Below are 18284 nucleotides of genomic sequence, written 5' to 3'. Positions count from 1 at the left end.
TGGTATACGGAAAGCTCATAGGTGGTACGCGAAGAAAATCTACCTTTATAAAAAATGAATTTATTAATAAAATTCTATACATATAACATAAATGTATACATTATTAATAAGCAAAAAAATGGTCAGGTGGTACGTAAAAATTTTCAAATTATGTAAGTGATACATGACTATAAAAAGGTTGAGAACCGCTGATATAGACTATGAGCGATGTTGCCCATATATATATATATATATATATATATATATATATATATATATGTATTGTGCGTGACAAGGTCACAAGGAGCAACTTGATGGCTGCGATAATGATGGTCATTAATTGGTTATATTTTTCAATTAAAATACAAACATAAAATCTTTTACCAGTAGATACTCATTATCTTGAAAAAGACTAAAAATTTTAAGTTTTATTACAAAAACAAAAAGTGACATAAGTACCTAACCGTTTTAAATTCCGATTGGAGTATAGGTGCATGTGTAATGGTTTTTATACAATGTGTATCTGTATCTCTTTCGACTAGAAAAAATACTTAAATCTTCGACGATGACGCGGTTTCTAATAGAAAATAGAATCTAATTTAATATTTCAAATCAAACAAAACATAAAACAAATGTTATTAACTATGCATAAAAATGTATATAAATAAAAATATAATTGTGTATAAAAATTGAAAATTTGAATTTGGATTTGAAATCAAACGCTAATAAATAATAAATTGTAACCATGTGTTTTAGATATTTTTTAACTATAAATTAAATAATTATAATTAATTATAAATAATTTATAAATTTGTGAAGACTGTATTTTATTATCAAACTATTTTTCACTCACGAACAATCATGTTATCATGCATAAATTTAATAAAAACTAAGTAAGTTAAGAAAAAGACAATTTCAAATATCTATAAATATCTCAAAAAGGTTAAAATATTTTCTTAATTTTATTCTGACTAGAAAATGCTAATAAAATTACTAATTATAAATGTTAAGTCTACTCTCTTGGGACATTAATTTTTGAATTACATCCAAAAACCAAAATCTAAAAAAAAAGTTTTGTGTAATTTTTTTTTTTCAAAATTATTTTGAAAAGTACTAATAATGAATTGTTTTCTTTTTACTCTCAAAGTGACAAAGTACCTAACTAGATACAATTTTATACAAACACGACTCTTTCAAATTTAATGATAAAAATAATTTTAATTCTCTTAAAAGTTACTCCAATAGAAAAAACATATTATAAGTTACTTATATGAGTAAAATCTGAAAACATGTTTAATTTATTTTTTTAATTGTTATCTATCGCAATGTTTTACGGGCGAAACCCGAAGGCAGGAATAAAGTATATAATTATTTTAAATAACCAATAGCATTTTTGTTTTATGAGAAAAACTATTTTATATTTGAACGAAAACAAATATTATATTTTAACGGACTGACGTTTTCTTTCGAGCACATTACGATCGACTGACTGACTTGCGGACTGTGTTGATAACGGCGCTGATAAACGACTGTTTGATGTTATATTACCTACTCGAAATCAAACAAACCACCCGCCTTGAAACATTGTACAACTCAAAAATATTTCAAGTCCTTAATTTAATTTTCAAATGTACAACATTAATAATAAGTACAAAAGAAAAATAATAACGTAAATCAAAGTACATGAAACTTTAAAACAAATAAAATTATAATTATAAGATATTAACACGGGCAAAATTAAAGTTTGTTATGGCATTTTTAAACAGCTTGGTTCCCCTCAAAAGGCAATGGACACACCATCCAAATGGCTCGCGTGAATTGACCCTTGTCAGATATCAACGGGACAACTCTTACGACTTTGTCTGGACCAGCATTAATTATACTACCTTGCCCAATTTTCATTTCCAAGGAGGTAGATTATCTTCCCTCATCAATACCACTGTATCAATCTTCACCCTTGGCCCCTACTTGCCTTCCCATCTACTACGTTGCTGTAACTGAGCCAAATATTCCTTTTGCCGTCGATACCATATTTGTTGGAATGCTTGTGTTACACTTCACCACCTATTTAATCTATTTATAGGTGTGGTGGTAATATCTGGCTCCGGTATAGCAATCAACGAGTCTCTAGAGAGGAAATGGCCCGGAGTTTGGTCACTACGAAATTTGTTGCATTGTCTGAGTATATAGGTATCGGAGCAGAGTCCTCTTCGGCTTGTGAAACGTTTAAGTGCGTTTAGAAATGCTTGCGTTAACAAATCACACACTAATTTGAGATGTATTGCCTTCGTGGCAAAACATACGAAAACGCATAGTATCCCTTTGTAATCGGTGCATTTCGACGTAAACTTCCTTTAATCAGGAAAGGCCCAACGAAATCTATACCACATACGGAGAATGGTCGACTTGGTTCTAGGTTTTGTTTTATTTATTTATTTAATGTAAACGGACGTCAGTCCTAAAACATAATAATATTACATTGTGTGTGAAAAACGTATTTATACGTAAAACATAATTTATAGTTAAATATATACTTAAAATTAGAGAATGAGTAAAATAATAAAGCTAAAGTAGATATATAGAATACAAATCAAGTATACAAATTTATATTCAAATATAATCAAAGACAAAAGTATTACCTGCAGTCATAAGAAGGTTAGCAGGAGAGTTCAAGATATAATTTTTTGTTGAAAGAAGTGGATAAAAGGGTTTTTGATCTCTAGTATTAAGGTAATTAATTTTAAAACGGATTAAAGAGAGAATTTCAGGACAATCTATTGAACCTAATATTAATTTTTGTAAAAATTTTTAGAGTAAAAGTGTATGACGGTCAGAGAGTAGAGAAATATGAAGAAAATTTAAAACATTATTATATGTACCGTAGGTAGGTCTGTTTATGTTAAATTTAAATGAGATAAAACGTTAACAATTTTTTTTGGACAGATTCAAACGTAAGAGCTTGTTTCGACGTACTATTTATCCAGATGAGGGGGCTGTACTCTAGATTAGAACGGACAAGAGAGATGTAGAGGATTTTTAAAGAATAGGATCTGAAAATGCAGAACAAGAACGTTTAATAAATCCCAAGTTACGAATAGCTTTATTTTTAATCATTTCAGTATATAGAGAAAAATTTAATTTACGATCAAAAATTATACCCAAATTTTTAAATTGATTAACAAGCTCGATATTTGTGCTAGAAATTGAGTACTGAGAATTAACGGGATTTTCAATTAAGTAAAATTTCATAAATTTACATTTTTGTATATTTAAAAATAGATTATTCTCATTACACCACAAAATAAGGTTATTAATGTCTAATTGCAAATTAAAAGCGTCTTGTTCTGATTTAATAATTTTTACTAAATTTGCATCATGAGCAAATAGAAGGATATTAGAATTAGTTATGACATTAGGTAGATCATTTATAAATATATTAAAAAGAAGAGTTGACAAGTGGTCGCCCTTGAGGAACACCAGAAGGTATATTAAACTGTGTAGAGGTAAAATTTAGATATTTAACGATTTGGTGGCGTCCGGATAGGAATGATTGAAACCAATTTAGTAGAGATCTTGAAAAACCAAATATTTGTAATTTTCTAATAAGAATTGCATGATTGACCTGGTAAAATTCCTTAGAAAAATCAGTATAAATAATATCAGTTTGCGCATTTAATTCAAAATAATTAAGGATTATGATTTTTACCACAGCTAAATTATTACAGGAAGATCGTTTGGGAGTAAATCCATATTGATGATTTGATAGTAAGGAGGAACAGTATCTTGATAATTTTGAGGAGATTAAGTGTGAAAATAATTTCAGGATAATAGATAACTTATAGATAGGGTGATAATTCGAAATGAATGAAGGACACCATTTTTTTTAAATTGGAGAAATAAAAGAAGTTTTCCAAATTGATGGGAATAAACCTTTTTTGAGAGATAACTTAAAGATATTTGTTAATACTGGAGTTAAGATAAATCTTTAGTTATATAGGAATAAAGAGGGTATACCATCCGGGCCTACATTAGAGTTAAGTTTAATATTAGAGATTAAATTAAGGACATCTAATTCAGTGAAGGAGATAGAATTTAGATTTATATCGGAATTTAAATTAATTTTATTAATATTTAGAAAAGAAGAATTAGGTAGCTGTTGTACATTAGAAGGTTAGGTTAGAAAATTTTAAGTGCAAATTGTTTCACTGAATTAGAATATCGGAAACCTTTCGTTGATTTGATATTTAAGGAAGGTTGTGATTTAACAAACTTAGCGATGCCAGGCCTTAAAAATTTATCACATAACTCATGGAAATCTTGAATTGTGGGATGTTTTGCTTTATCTACAGATTTCTGTAATTTAGTGAATTGCCTAAGTAAGTCTTTATATTGATCATCTTTATATTTCATACTTTTCCTAAGTTTACGTTTACGGGGAGTATCTGATGATAACTGTAAAGATGTTTGTGTCGAAGTCATTGAATAAGAGCTACTTGTTGATGCTAAAGACAAATTTGAACTACTTAAATTACTTTGGTACTTAAGTGACAATGGAGTTGAACAACTTTCAATAACCATTTGTGATACATCAGTTGGAATCTCAACATTATTAAAACATTCTTCGTCACAAACATCTGTTACAGTGCACATAGATACTTGTCCCTCAGAAGTTGCGGTTTCATCATTGAAAGTGACAGTATCAAGCTCTGCATCGTCTTCCTTCTTCTTTGTGGGCATAGCCCCACTGATAAGACGCACTTTCTGTCGCCCCACTGATAACGATGTAAAGCATGTAGCATCAAAATGTGCAGAACAGACTCTTTGAAACTGGACATCACAATTCACCAAGTCATTACGACCAATTAATGATGCCCATTGATTAGACCTAAAACAATACACAACACCATACAACTTGTATAATTTTAATGCACTTAAATGTTTATAAAAAATACTGTAATATGGAAATACTAAACACGATACCTAATAACATTGTTCTGTGCTAATAATCAAATTTATAACCCAGTGATAAAGACAAACTTTTCTTTAAAAGTCAACAATTCTATAATATTAGGTATATAATGAATAATATAAATTAATAATTATATTTGTACTTACTCTTCAACATTCTTCGGAAACCTGAAAAACGAAACCTTGGATTGTTCCTGTCCAGTCTTGTTGTAACAAAACGATGCAGCACACGTCATAACCATGTTGTTTTAATTATTATTTATAATTATAATTACTAACAATAATTAAAACAAAAAAAATTACTGAACGTGTTTAGCGAAAAATTATAAGTTAAATGTTGTAGTAAAGCCGTAGCCCGTAAGCCGTTTAGTCAAAAACGTAAACAAACAACAAACCGTTTATCTCAAAAAAAAAATCGTTCATAACAACACTTCTAAACCACCAGGTAATCATTTACAACTTCAACACTAAACCACCAGAGATCGACCACCAAGCAGGTGGGGATTGCAGAGTGTCGCTTCTATATTGTTCTGTGTTTTGAATTAACACTTTTTTATTGTTATAACGCGATACAAAGGTTTGCCATGCGATTCCATCATTTTTGGTGGTTGTTCCTAAACATTGTAAACATTTTTCGGCATCAACTTCGAGATGTGTGTGAAGTTAGACTCCAAGTGTAGAAGACCTTTTCAAAAATGGCTGTAATCTTGTTTTTTCAATTTGTAACCATTTGTAACCAACTTTTTAGAATTTGTAACCTAATATTTTTCAAGCAATGGATAATTTCTCATTGAAGGTTAACTTCACGCAGCCCCCCCCCCCCATCCTCAATAAAATCCTCCAAAACAGTTTGTAACTTATAAATTCAATTTGTATCTATTTGTAACTAACTTTTTAGAATTTGTAACTCCGGCTATGCTGGGTAATAACAAACTTTTCAATGAGGGGCTAATTTCACGCAGCCCCCCCCCCCCACCTCACCAAAATCCACCAAAACAGTTTGTGTAACGTATAAAACTCAATTTGTAACTATTTGTAACCAACTTTTTAGAATTTGTAACCTCATCATTTTTGAGTACTGATCGATTTATCGATGAGGGTAACTCAATAAAAAAATCCAGCTTATAACTTATAATTGGTAATATCAAAAATCCGAACTATTGAACTTATTTAAAATTAAAAATTTGAATTTTCACATATATCATGACTATAAAGGAAGGTATTTATAACATAACTTTTCACATTTTCATATATTACATGTTTTATTTAAAATTAATGACCAAAAATGTATTTAAATATATACGGGGTGATTCATGAGGCGTAAAACACTCATTATTTATAAAAACTATTTACTTTTTTCAAATTTTTTTTTCAAAATTGTAGATACATGCTGTTCTAAAACTATATACATTTTTAATATTTTTCACCTTTATATTTATTAGGTAAACCACTATATATATTTATACCTATTAGCTGATCTTGTTTTTGGCCTTAAATATAAATTATGATATTTCTTTTCTTTTAATACACTCAATGTATAAAAGTGTAAAAGTGTAAAAACGCAATAAAGTCAATTGTTATTAACTGTAATACATACTACTTATTTACTTACCATTCATCAGAATTAAATGATTGAAAATTAACTATAAAGTAAATTAAACCAAATATTTTCTTTTTATTATTAAAATGATTAGTTAAAAGTGTTAAAAATATATATTTACTTGTTAGAGTCTTAACTGGCTTTTTTTCAAATTAAATATTAAAATAATATTGAATTACAATCATAAAACAATTAAGAGTCTTATATTATACTATAGTAGTACTACAGGAAAAACGTATCGATATTGCTCTAATATCAGAAACGCACTGTCGTATACCTGTCTGTAGTATACCTATCTCTCTATGGTACACGAAATAATTGATGAACAAATAATACTATTTGAATAACTTTATTAAAACATAACACAAACACACAAAAATATACGGGCCTCTATCAACCGCATACCAATATCTCGCCTCTCACTCGAAACCCGTACTGTCCCCCTACTGTGGTTCTTACGTCCTTAAATATTATTTTACAATGAGCTGCCTCAGCTCATTTGCTTCATTGGCCTAATATTACGTAATTTAAATATTTAGCTAAGAGAAGTAATAAACCTATTATTAATTGGCACATGCCATATACAACAGCACTTCACTAAATATTCCCATGTTCTCATAACTGGGTATAATCTTCTAAAAACAAACCACCCAGATAATACTGCACATGGAGGAGCTGCAATTTTATATCAAATTCTCACTGGTAGACCAAACCCTTCCAAACTTCTGTCAACCAAATTTACAGTCTTGTGCCATATTAATGTACCTCAATAACGTACCGACCACAATATCTGCAATATATTCTCCTCCACGGTATAATATGAACTTTTAAAATTATTTCGATTACTTTAGCACATTTAGGCCATTTAGCCATAACTTTATTATAGGCGGTAACTACAACACCAAGTATAACAGTTGGAGCTGCCATATCGATAAAAATGATGATGGACAAGTAATTGCCGTGTGGCTTGATTTTTCTGATACTCCACAGATAGGAACAAAAATAAGAAGAAAATACTCTGCACATATGATTGCCAAGAACATCAGATCAACAGCGGTTGATCAACGATCCAGTTGAATCAAAGTAAAACTATCCATCTGAAGCGCTCTCATATACCTGTGGTTTGTGTCTGTGCAACAACTATTCACAAATCACAAGGAGGTACTTATAGTCAAGTGGTGTATGAATATCACAGGACTACAGGAGTCACACACAATCTTTTCTTTATGTAGCTTTGTCACGAGTTACTAGTCTATAAGGACTGTTTATCATCACTAAAAATGATGAAAAGGAATTCTATCATGGTCGAAGAATGACAGAATCTACATCACGTCTTCGTGATGAATTTAAAAGGCTTTCTGCCCAACCACTTATAACAATTGATAGACGAATTATGAATTCATCAATAAACATCAAGAGGGACTGTCAATTTATAGTGCTGTCAATTCACAGCTGCCGTACAAACAACCCTAGAGGTAATATACTTCATAACTTCATAACTCAGAAAGGCTTCAAGGTTCTTGCTCCCCCTAGACCAACTTACTGGCCAACCTCACTTCGCAAAAAAACCGATATACTCGACATTTTTGATTCCAACACACCGAGCAACATTTACTTCACGACTAATAATCTACTTGAACCTAGCTCGGACCATTCAGCTGTCCTTCTAACTGTTAGTGCTGCTCCTCCAATTCGTTCTTGTCCATCAAAGCTCTTCCACTCGACCACTGATAAGCAAAAATTCCATGACTTGGTTAATCAAAACATTAACCTTAAATTTAGCCTTAAAACCACCCAAGAAATTGATGATGCCGTTAATAATTTTACGATTGTTATTCAAATTGCAGCATGGGATGCTATACTACTACACACAGGCAACACGTAAACCACTCCCTTTCAATTCCCGAACATATTCGTATATTAATAGCAATTAAACGCAGAGCAAGGGCCCTATATCAACGATATTTCCTACCATCCCTCAAGTGTAAATTTAACAACTTGTCAAACTCTCTAAAAAAAATTCTTTCAAGTCACAAAAATCAAGCACAAACCAACTACCTTACAAATATGTCATCGAAAAACGTTAGCCTGTGGTTAGCCACTAAAAATTCCCTGCAACATCAAGCTCCGAATACTCCGTTGATAAATCCATCTGGTGGATTAGCATCTTCAGACGCTGACTGTTAAAAAATCACCTAGCAAAAATTTTCACGCCACATTCTGATCTACAAATTCCTCAACACACAGCTTTAGTTATTAGATTCTCGATAGCCCACTTCCACCAATTCGTCCATCGAAATATTTTACTCCCAATAATGTTAAAAAATCTGCTTGCATTCCCAATCTATCTTTTATACAGATACGTCTTTGATAACGGTATATATCCCGATGTATGAAAATTTCTTCAATTACCCCCATTCTCAATTCTCGTATCGATACTGGGCTCCTCTTCAAAAACATTTGAAACAACTTCTGGCGTTCCCCAGGGCGGCCACCTAAGCCCACTACTATTTTCACTTTTTGTTAACTCTATCATCATACGGCTTAACCAAGTAAAATTTTTGTTGCATGCGGATGATATAAAGATATTTCATAAAATTAGATCTCTTTCAGATTCCACCCTACTTCAGAGTGAATTAGACATTTTTACAGAATGGGTCTCTCATTTAGGTTTAACCCTAAACCTTTCTAAGTGTAACATTATTTCCTTCTCCAGATCTTTAACTCGAATTTTAACCACATACTTTCTTAACGGCACGGAACTTGAACGAGTTTCCTCCATTAAGGACCTTGGTATAATTTACTCACCTAATCTATGTTTTAGCACTCACATAAATGCAATGGTTAATAGAGCACTTCCTCGGGTTCATCATACGTAATACTAAATTATTTAAGTCAGTTAAATGCCTTTGTACTTTATACTATACCCTTGTCCGCTCTCTTCTTGAGTTTGGATCTGAGGTCTGGCAACCGTATTAAGTCAAAGACCAGCTACGGCTAGAACGCTTCCAAAATAAATTTCTTAACTTTATTGCCTTCAAAATGAACATTTATCACGAAAATCATGATTATTCCAACATAAGGTAAGTAACATCCCGACTCTTATATCTCGTAGTGCAAAAGCAGACTTAGACTTTCTAAACTCAATTCTAAGTGGTTCTTTGGATGTTCCTGATATCCTTGCAGCCATACCATTCAGAGTTCCTTCTCATTCTTCCAGAAACCAATCACAATTTTATGTCCCAACCCACAAGACCTCTTATGGGCACAACCACACTCTACACCACATGCTCAGAGCTGCAAACAACCAATAATCCTTAGGCCACTAATTACACTTCTATCTTTATAATTATACTATTTATCTATATTATAACATGTATACCCTGAATCATTTATACTTTTATCTAAATTATTTATGTATCTAATTAATTATTTGTATATTCTACCTTACTGTACTTGTACCATATTTGTAATACTATGTAAAATTGCCGTTTCGGCGTTTAATAATAATAAAAAAAAATAATGCAATTCAAAACTATAGCCTCAAGAAATCCCCTGGTTATAATCTAATCACAGCGGAAGTAGCCAAATGCCTTCCAAAAAGAGCACTTGTCCTGTTAACGGTTTTGATAAATTCCTCTCTAAGATAAGCTTACTTTCCACAACTTTGGAAATTTTCAACAATAATTGTATTTCCAAAACCCAAAAAACCACCTAATATTCTCTCTTCATATTGACCTATAAGACTTTTGCCCTTTATGCAAACATTTTTGAAAGGATTATTCTTAAAAGAATTCTGCCATACATTTCTTCAAGTAACATACTTCCGAACACTCAATTTGGCTTTCGTGTCTCTCATTCCACAACTCATCAACTACATAGATTAGTCGATGCCATTTCGTTCTCACTTGAAAAGCGAAAATACTGCTCGTGCGTGTTTCTTGATGTCTCACAAGCCTTTGATAGGGTTTGGCATGAAGGGCTGCTATATAAGCTAAAAGCTTTTCTTCCCCCAACATATTTTTTACTCATCAAATCTTACCTTGCAGATCGTCTCTTTCAAGTCAAGTTTGGCTCTTCCTTTTCGAATATTGAAAAAAATAGTGCAGGAGTCCCTCAAGGTGGCATTCTTTCACCAATACTATATTATGTATATGCAGCAGACCAACCTACCTCTCCATCAACATCTGTAGCTGAATTTGCGGATGATAAGGCAATTATATCAGTACACGAAGAGTCGAAGACCTACACATTGTTTCTCTAAATCTTCAAAACCATCTTGACCTAATGTCTGTCTGGTATGAAAAATGGCGAGTTCAAGTCAACCAATCAAAATCCATTCACACTATGTTCACTCTTCGTCTCCCTCCCTGCCCAGAAGTCTCCCTTAGTAGCATACCAATCCCTTCATCCCATTCGGTTAAGTACTTAGGCCTAACCTTTGACCGTCGCCTCACCTGGGGACTTCATATCAGAACTAAAAAACTGGATTTTTTTATTGAGTTACCCTCAAGGATAAATCGATCATTACTCAAAGGTGATGAGGTTACAAATTCGAAAAAGTTGGTTACAAATAGTTACAAATTGGGTTTTATAAGTTACAAACAGTTTTGGAGGATTTCGTTGAATTTGGGGGGGGGGGGCAGCCACCCTTAGGGAAATCGGTCAGTACTCAAAAGTGATAAGGTTACAAATTCTAAAAAGTTGGTTACAAATGGTTACAAATTGAAAAAACAAGGTTACAACCATTTTTGAAAAGGTCTTATACACTGGGGGGGGGGGGGGGTTGCTAATTTCACACACATATCTCCTTCGATTGCTTCACGCAAATAGAAAATTTTTTGTATTTCTGATATATCCTTATTGTTATGTACAGATGCTGTGAAAATGTCATAAAAGGTCACCCACTCTGAATATAAGCTCGTAAATTTTGGTATTTACAACGCAGCTAATTTCACGGTTGCTACTTGGTTACTATTCGTACTACTATTGTTCTGAATTTCACTATTTGCGCGCGGATAACTGATGCTTTGCTCTGGTTCCATTTCTTTTATTATTTTTTCATAATTCGCCATAGCTTTATAATACACATCTCTCGACTTCGACGCGGTAATTTTCACTATCCTCCGATACACCGCTCTATTCTTCAATAGAGGACTGAACTTCCTCGAAAGCATCAAACAACTCTTTTAAACGATCTTTTCGTCTTCTTATCTGATTAACCTCGAAGTTACTCCGTTCTCCTAAAATGTAACTTAAAATACGCGTCATTTGGCCCTTTAATACTCCGCGGCGATTTACAAGCACTGCCGGTTCGCCCATAATAAATAATAATTAATCATTCAGATTTAAATAGACTACTACGATAAGGTAACGCAAATTAAGTTGAATTGTAACGACCCAAAGAAGCGCTGTTGTATCTATACGAGGAATTTATTTAAGGTAATTAAGAATCAAATTTCTGACCTTTAATCGACGTCTGATCCGTGTTGAGCTGCTGACCACGGACAATTTAATTTCTCACTGAACGACAGAATGAACGAGAAATCCCTTCAATTTTACAGTTGAACTTAGATGAATAAATACGCATGTATTACAATATTATGAACACAATTTATGATGTGATTATACGATATCAGATATCGATGTAAGCAACTTTACTAAACACTATATGAATTATCAATATACGACGTGACACTTATACTCGGAGATGGTACGACTACTACGATAACGTTACACCGATTCGACGTTTGTACGAATTTCGCTATAACTAATAACAATTTACGAATTAACGATCTTTAACAAGAAACCAAAATGGCAAAATGGCCGCGATCGGTTGCACGATCGATTGCAAACAACGCACTATTTGTTATTAAAATTCACAGGTTATTCGACCTTTATTATTAGTTTGAAAAACGCGATTCGCGAGATACGTGAACACGTGTTTTTAACTTAATACGCGTAACGCATCCAGCTCGAATGGACCATGTTATCTATCGCAATGCTTTACGGGCGAGACCCGAAGGCAGGAATAAAGTATATTATTATTTTAAATAACCAACAGAATTTTTGTTTTTAGAGAAAAAATATTTTATATTTTAACAGACGGACATTTTCTTTTGAGCACATTACGATCGACTGACTGACTTGTGGACTGTGTTGATAACGGCACTGATAAACGACCTTCGATGTTGTACTCGAAATCAAACAGAAATATATAATTCCAAATTTTTAATTCTTATTTTATTCTTCTCTCATTATTTCTATAAAATTTGAAAACTTTAGGTATACCTATACTTGTATATTATTATTATTTATTTATAATATCACTCAACATTTGAATGCACGGTGATTTATATAAGAGTAAGACCCATCATTACCTATGGTGTTCAAATGGATTTTACATAAATTGTATGATAAACCAAATTGTTTTGATAAGGTCTTTATTACCTATTAAAATAATGTATCGATCGAAATGGAATAATTTTTTATTTTATATTTTAATATATACAGTTATAATTTGGATTTGTTAGTAAAAAAATATTCGACACGTGCGGAAGTTATAGCCTTTGATGTAAATGGATCATTGAAGGAGGCTGGAGTGCTGGACTACGCATCCGCGTCTTCGTCCTCGTTCTCGTCACCATCCTCGTCGACAGTTGCTTCCTGGTACTGTTGGTACTCGGAAACCAGGTCATTCATGTTTGACTCGGCCTCGGTGAACTCCATCTCGTCCATGCCCTCGCCGGTGTACCAATGCAAGAACGCCTTACGCCGGAACATGGACGTGAACTGTTCGGACACGCGTTTGAACATCTCTTGGATGGCGGTCGTGTTACCGATGAACGTGGCCGACATCTTTAGGCCCCTGGGTGGTATGTCGCACACGGCTGTCTTGGTGTTGTTCGGTATCCACTCGACGAAGTAGCTGGAGTTCTTGGTCTGCACGTTTAGCATCTGCTCGTCCACCTCCTTCATGGACATGCGGCCGCGGAATATGCTGGCGGCGGTCAGGTACCGGCCGTGACGAGGGTCGCACGCGGCCATCATGTTCTTCGCGTCGAACATCTGCTGGACCAGTTCAGGCACGGTGAGCGCGCGGTACTGTTGGCTACCGCGTGACGTCAGCGGCGCAAAACCGGTGATAAAAAAGTGCAGCCGCGGAAACGGTACCATGTTGACGGCCAGTTTCCGGAGATCTGAGTTGAGCTGTCCGGGGAACCGGAAGCACGTGGTCACGCCACACATAGCCGCCGACACCAGGTGATTGAGATCACCGTACGTGGGCGTTGTGAGCTTCAGCGTCCGGAAGCAGATATCGTACAGTGCTTCGTTGTCGATACAAAATGTCTCGTCAGTGTTCTCCACTAACTGGTGCACCGACAGCGTAGAATTGTACGGCTCTACGACTGTGTCGGACACCTGTACGCAAAAATAAAAATAAAAATAAATACAGTCCGATTAGTGACGGATGGTATGGACTCACTTTTTTGTTCTGAATTCTAAGGGAGGATAAGAGAGCAAAAAACTTAAGTATCTGACTCTTTGGAGGATATTTTAATTTTTTGTGAAATCCGTCAATGCATATATTTATTTATTTATTCGTAATTTTCATTTTATATATATCCTAACTGTTCAAATCGGGTAAACATAATCCATTATAAACACAGCATTGTAATATACTTTTTAATGTTCAAAGATTTTAACTATTTAAATATAAATTATTACTAATATTGTTTCTTTAATAGTTCTATTTTATAGTTTGAATATTGATAAAATTGATCATGACTCATGAAGCATTCTATTTACACTATGTTAATACAACAGTTATTTCTGTAATACAGATTATGGCTATCAAGTTTGAACAGATTCTAATAGTAGGCATGTACATAAAATAGAAAATGATAGTAGAAATGTTGCTTACAGAAAATAATTTTAATTAAATAAATCATAATTTATACAAAACTAAACAGTCTCTCACATGCTTATACAGACATTGGTAATAATAGTCTACCGTGATACGCAGAATACAGTACACGAATGTGTAAATTAATAAATTATGATCGCAAGCTAAGATACCTTTGGCGAGGGAACGATACTATATGTAGTCATGATGCGGTCTGGATATTCTTCGCGAATTTTCGATATCAAAAGTGTGCCCATACCAGAACCAGTTCCACCACCTAACGAATGGGTCAATTGGAATCCTTGTAAACAGTCGCAACTCTCTGCTTCTTTCCTAAGTTAATTTTTTTTTAATAAAAATCAATTATATAATTTTAATAAAAAAAACATTATTTATTTTTAAATATTAATTAGGATTCAATTAGACATTAACTTAAACGACGTGTACTTCAACATAACTGTACCTGACTACGTCGAGCACCGATTCCACTAGCTCAGCGCCTTCTGTGTAATGTCCTTTGGCCCAATTATTGCCTGCGCCGGATTGTCCAAAAACAAAATTATCCGGTCGAAATAATTGACCGAATGGGCCTGACCTGACAGAGTCCATGGTACCGGGTTCCAAATCCACAAGAACTGCTCGAGGAACATACTTACCACCTAGAAGGTTAATATGTTAATAAAAAATTTATTTTTATTTTTATTTTTCATCAAGTTTTATAAAAAATATTATAATTATCAAAGGAAATATCATAATTTAGATTTATACAAAAATAATGATTATATACGTCATATTATAAACCTATTATTATTTGTATTATTTATATTGCATTTTATTATTGCATTATTTAATATATTATAATGTAATGAAATTTTCAATCGTTTACCTACAATATGGTATTTATTCTTAAATAACTAAGACAAAGTGAACATATATTAGTCAAATGAATTGACAAAAGAAATAAAATACCAAAATTAAATTACGTTAAATAAATATTTGTATGAAATCAGCATTAAACTGAAATACGACTATAAATGTGTTTAAAAAATAACAGTTGGTAAATGGTTTTAATTAAATTGAGCTGTGCTGGTGTAGCGTGCGATACTGCGATCTACCGCTTACGTGTGCTCTACCTATGATCTACCTACTATCCAGTTCTTTATCGGTAATTTATCGTTAACAACGTTAATGTTATATTTCGTCTTCGATAGTTGATAATAATTTAGTGTGTTTTCCAATGTTTAGTCCTTATCCGTCATTATTTTCGTATATTTCCATATTTTTTTTTGTTTTTGTTAGATGCTTGATCACGCTTGACAAGGATACTCTTTTACCTATTATTAAAAGGGAATGTGAAGGTGGTTCTGTCATTCATTCAGATGAGTGGCTCTCATACCAATGTTTAACATCAGAAGGGTTCATCCATGATTCATGAAACTGTTAATCATCAAGAAAATTATGTTGACCCCTTAACAGGTGCACACACACAGGGTGTTGAAAGATCATGGTTGGATGCAAAAATATCCATACTGAAGAAAAAGAGATGCGTTTATTCTTAAATTACCGATATGATTATTATATTTTATATTTTAAATTTTATGTTTCCAAAAACAAACTGGTAGATCGCACGCTATACCAGAAACGAGCTGGTAGATCACATGCTACACTAGCACCAATTGAGCCATCAGTCAATCGAAATAAAGATATAAAATTAATGTTAGTTGAATAAAATAAAATAGTAAATATCTCGTATGTAAATTATATATTTATTTCATTAATCTATACTTCTCCAAGGTTAATTCTATGAATAAATTGAAAGAGCCAATTTTTTGTGTATAAAAAATATGGTCTATATTAAGATATAATAATACTGTTCTTCATATAAATTGTAAAATTCCCCAAAATAATCAGTCATTAAAAACTTATAATGAATTGTTACCAGATTATAAACATTTCAAAATACATGCAATATAAAATATGTCTACTTCCTGACCCAAGTTGAATATTTTTATGACCATAAATTAATAAAATTAAACAGTATTAACCGTTATGCGACTGTATTCACCTCAGACATTTATTGAATTAAATTCTACTATTATTTAGTCAAAATAATGTTATTTTTGAATTTTAGTAATAAGCTAATAAATAATATTTATGTGATTTATAATGAATATTACCAAGTGCTTCAGTATAATAGACGTTGATACGTTCCAATTGTAAATCAGAATCTCCATGATATGATCCGGTTGGATCGATACCGTGCTCATCGGATATGACTTCCCAGAACTGAACAATTATTTTAAAAAAACGTCGTTATGGTGTTATAAATTTATAAGTACCTACTATAATTCCTATGAGAGGACGCTAGTACATATTTGGAGTCCCCGTCTCACAAGTGCGTAACAATGTAACATAGCAAATTTACGTTTAGAAAATCATAACTCCGTTAGTCTAAAAATTAGAGTAAATTGATCTATCGTGAAACTTGATGGTAAGAACATTATCTGTGTTTTTAGGTGGGTTTTTTTGTGATAACTCAGTTTATAAGTGAGTTATGATCATTTTTATATACGCATAATCTGCTACAAAATTGAACTATCGTAACATACCCACATACAAATACTGATAATGTTCTTAACATCAAGTTTCATAAAGGGTCGATTCACTCTAATTTTTAAACTAACGGAGCTAAACGTGTGATCTGCTGAGTGTACATTTGCTATGTTATCCATTTATAAGATACAAAGACAACAACAAATGCGAGTGTTACGTCCTTATATATGATAACCTATTAAAATATAATTTATATTCTTCTAAAATTCTAATAAACTACTTAGCTCATTATTTAAATGAATAATATACTCATTAATAGTCAGTTATTATATTAAAATAAAAGTATATTACTTTTGCACCAATTTGGTTTCCGCATTGACCGGCTTGTAAGTGACATATTTCACGCATACCTAATTGATTATTTATAGTTGTATAATTATTACTTATTAAATTATAACTGTATTTTAATTTGTGGAAGATATGTTAAATTAAAAAATGTAAATATGAATACTCTGCAATAGATGTTTGAGGTGTAAATAAAAATGATAGTTGTTAAATTGAAATGGCCAGTAACATAGAGTACATTGAACAATTTTCATCTAATTATTCATCTGTGATGTTTTTCCAATCATCGATGTCCGATGGGCGACATTGGATTTGCAATTGAAAGGAAATGTACTTTATAAAATCTGATTTTATTATTTTATGTAAATTCAAACTTAATGAAACTAAATACTTTATTTAAATATCATATTATATTATTAACAATATATTTATATAAATTTATAAATTAATTAATTTAACATAATATTTTCAAGGAAGAAATTGGAGTGTATCGATTTAATTTTGAGTGTTCAAGAAGATACACGTTCACTATACAAGCGATACGTACCGGCCTGTATCGGTCTTAGACTTCGATACGAGTCGGTACGTATCGATACGCATCGAATTCTTCTCCTTGAAAATCTTGAATATCATACATTTTGATTGATAAATATTTTTATTTACTAAGTATGATAATATAGATTATAGATTGTTTTCCTTTAGTTAAAAATATGTTTCACAGTGACAGCCTAGCTAGGTCAACGAGACGGCGATCGCCGACTGGGCCCATTTGAAATTTATTGAAAAAATATGTTCAAAGCTCAGGGTCTTTCTAATTGTACCTACTTAAATAAAGAGGCCATTTTTTATTTAGCCGACCAAGTAAAATCTATTCCCAGGCCACCACAGGTGATTTAATATATTATATAGTATAAAAATCTAAACAACTATTTT

The 18284-nt window shown here is 32.4% G+C and overlaps 1 protein-coding gene across 1 annotated transcript; it reads right to left on the bottom strand.

Moving 5' to 3' along the window:
• Positions 1-13020: 13020 nt before the first annotated feature.
• LOC107167523 (tubulin beta-2 chain-like) lies at positions 13021-17829 on the bottom strand. Its single transcript, XM_015516611.2, has 6 exons — positions 17518-17829; positions 17358-17416; positions 16631-16739; positions 14917-15112; positions 14627-14786; positions 13021-13969 (listed from the first exon to the last, which is right to left on the bottom strand). The coding sequence occupies exons 1-6, from the start codon at positions 17603-17605 to the stop codon at positions 13157-13159; spliced, it is 1425 nt and encodes a 474-aa protein (XP_015372097.2). The 5' UTR covers positions 17606-17829; the 3' UTR covers positions 13021-13156.
• Positions 17830-18284: the final 455 nt, after the last annotated feature.

Source organism: Diuraphis noxia, unplaced genomic scaffold (genome assembly GCF_037042655.1).
Source record: "Diuraphis noxia isolate RWA-SAM2 unplaced genomic scaffold, SU_Dnox_SAM2 contig0001, whole genome shotgun sequence".
NCBI classification, from domain to species: Eukaryota; Metazoa; Arthropoda; class Insecta; order Hemiptera; family Aphididae; genus Diuraphis; species Diuraphis noxia.
The sequence above is the reverse complement of the archived record's forward strand: the minus strand, read 5'-3'. Positions and strand labels throughout refer to the sequence as shown.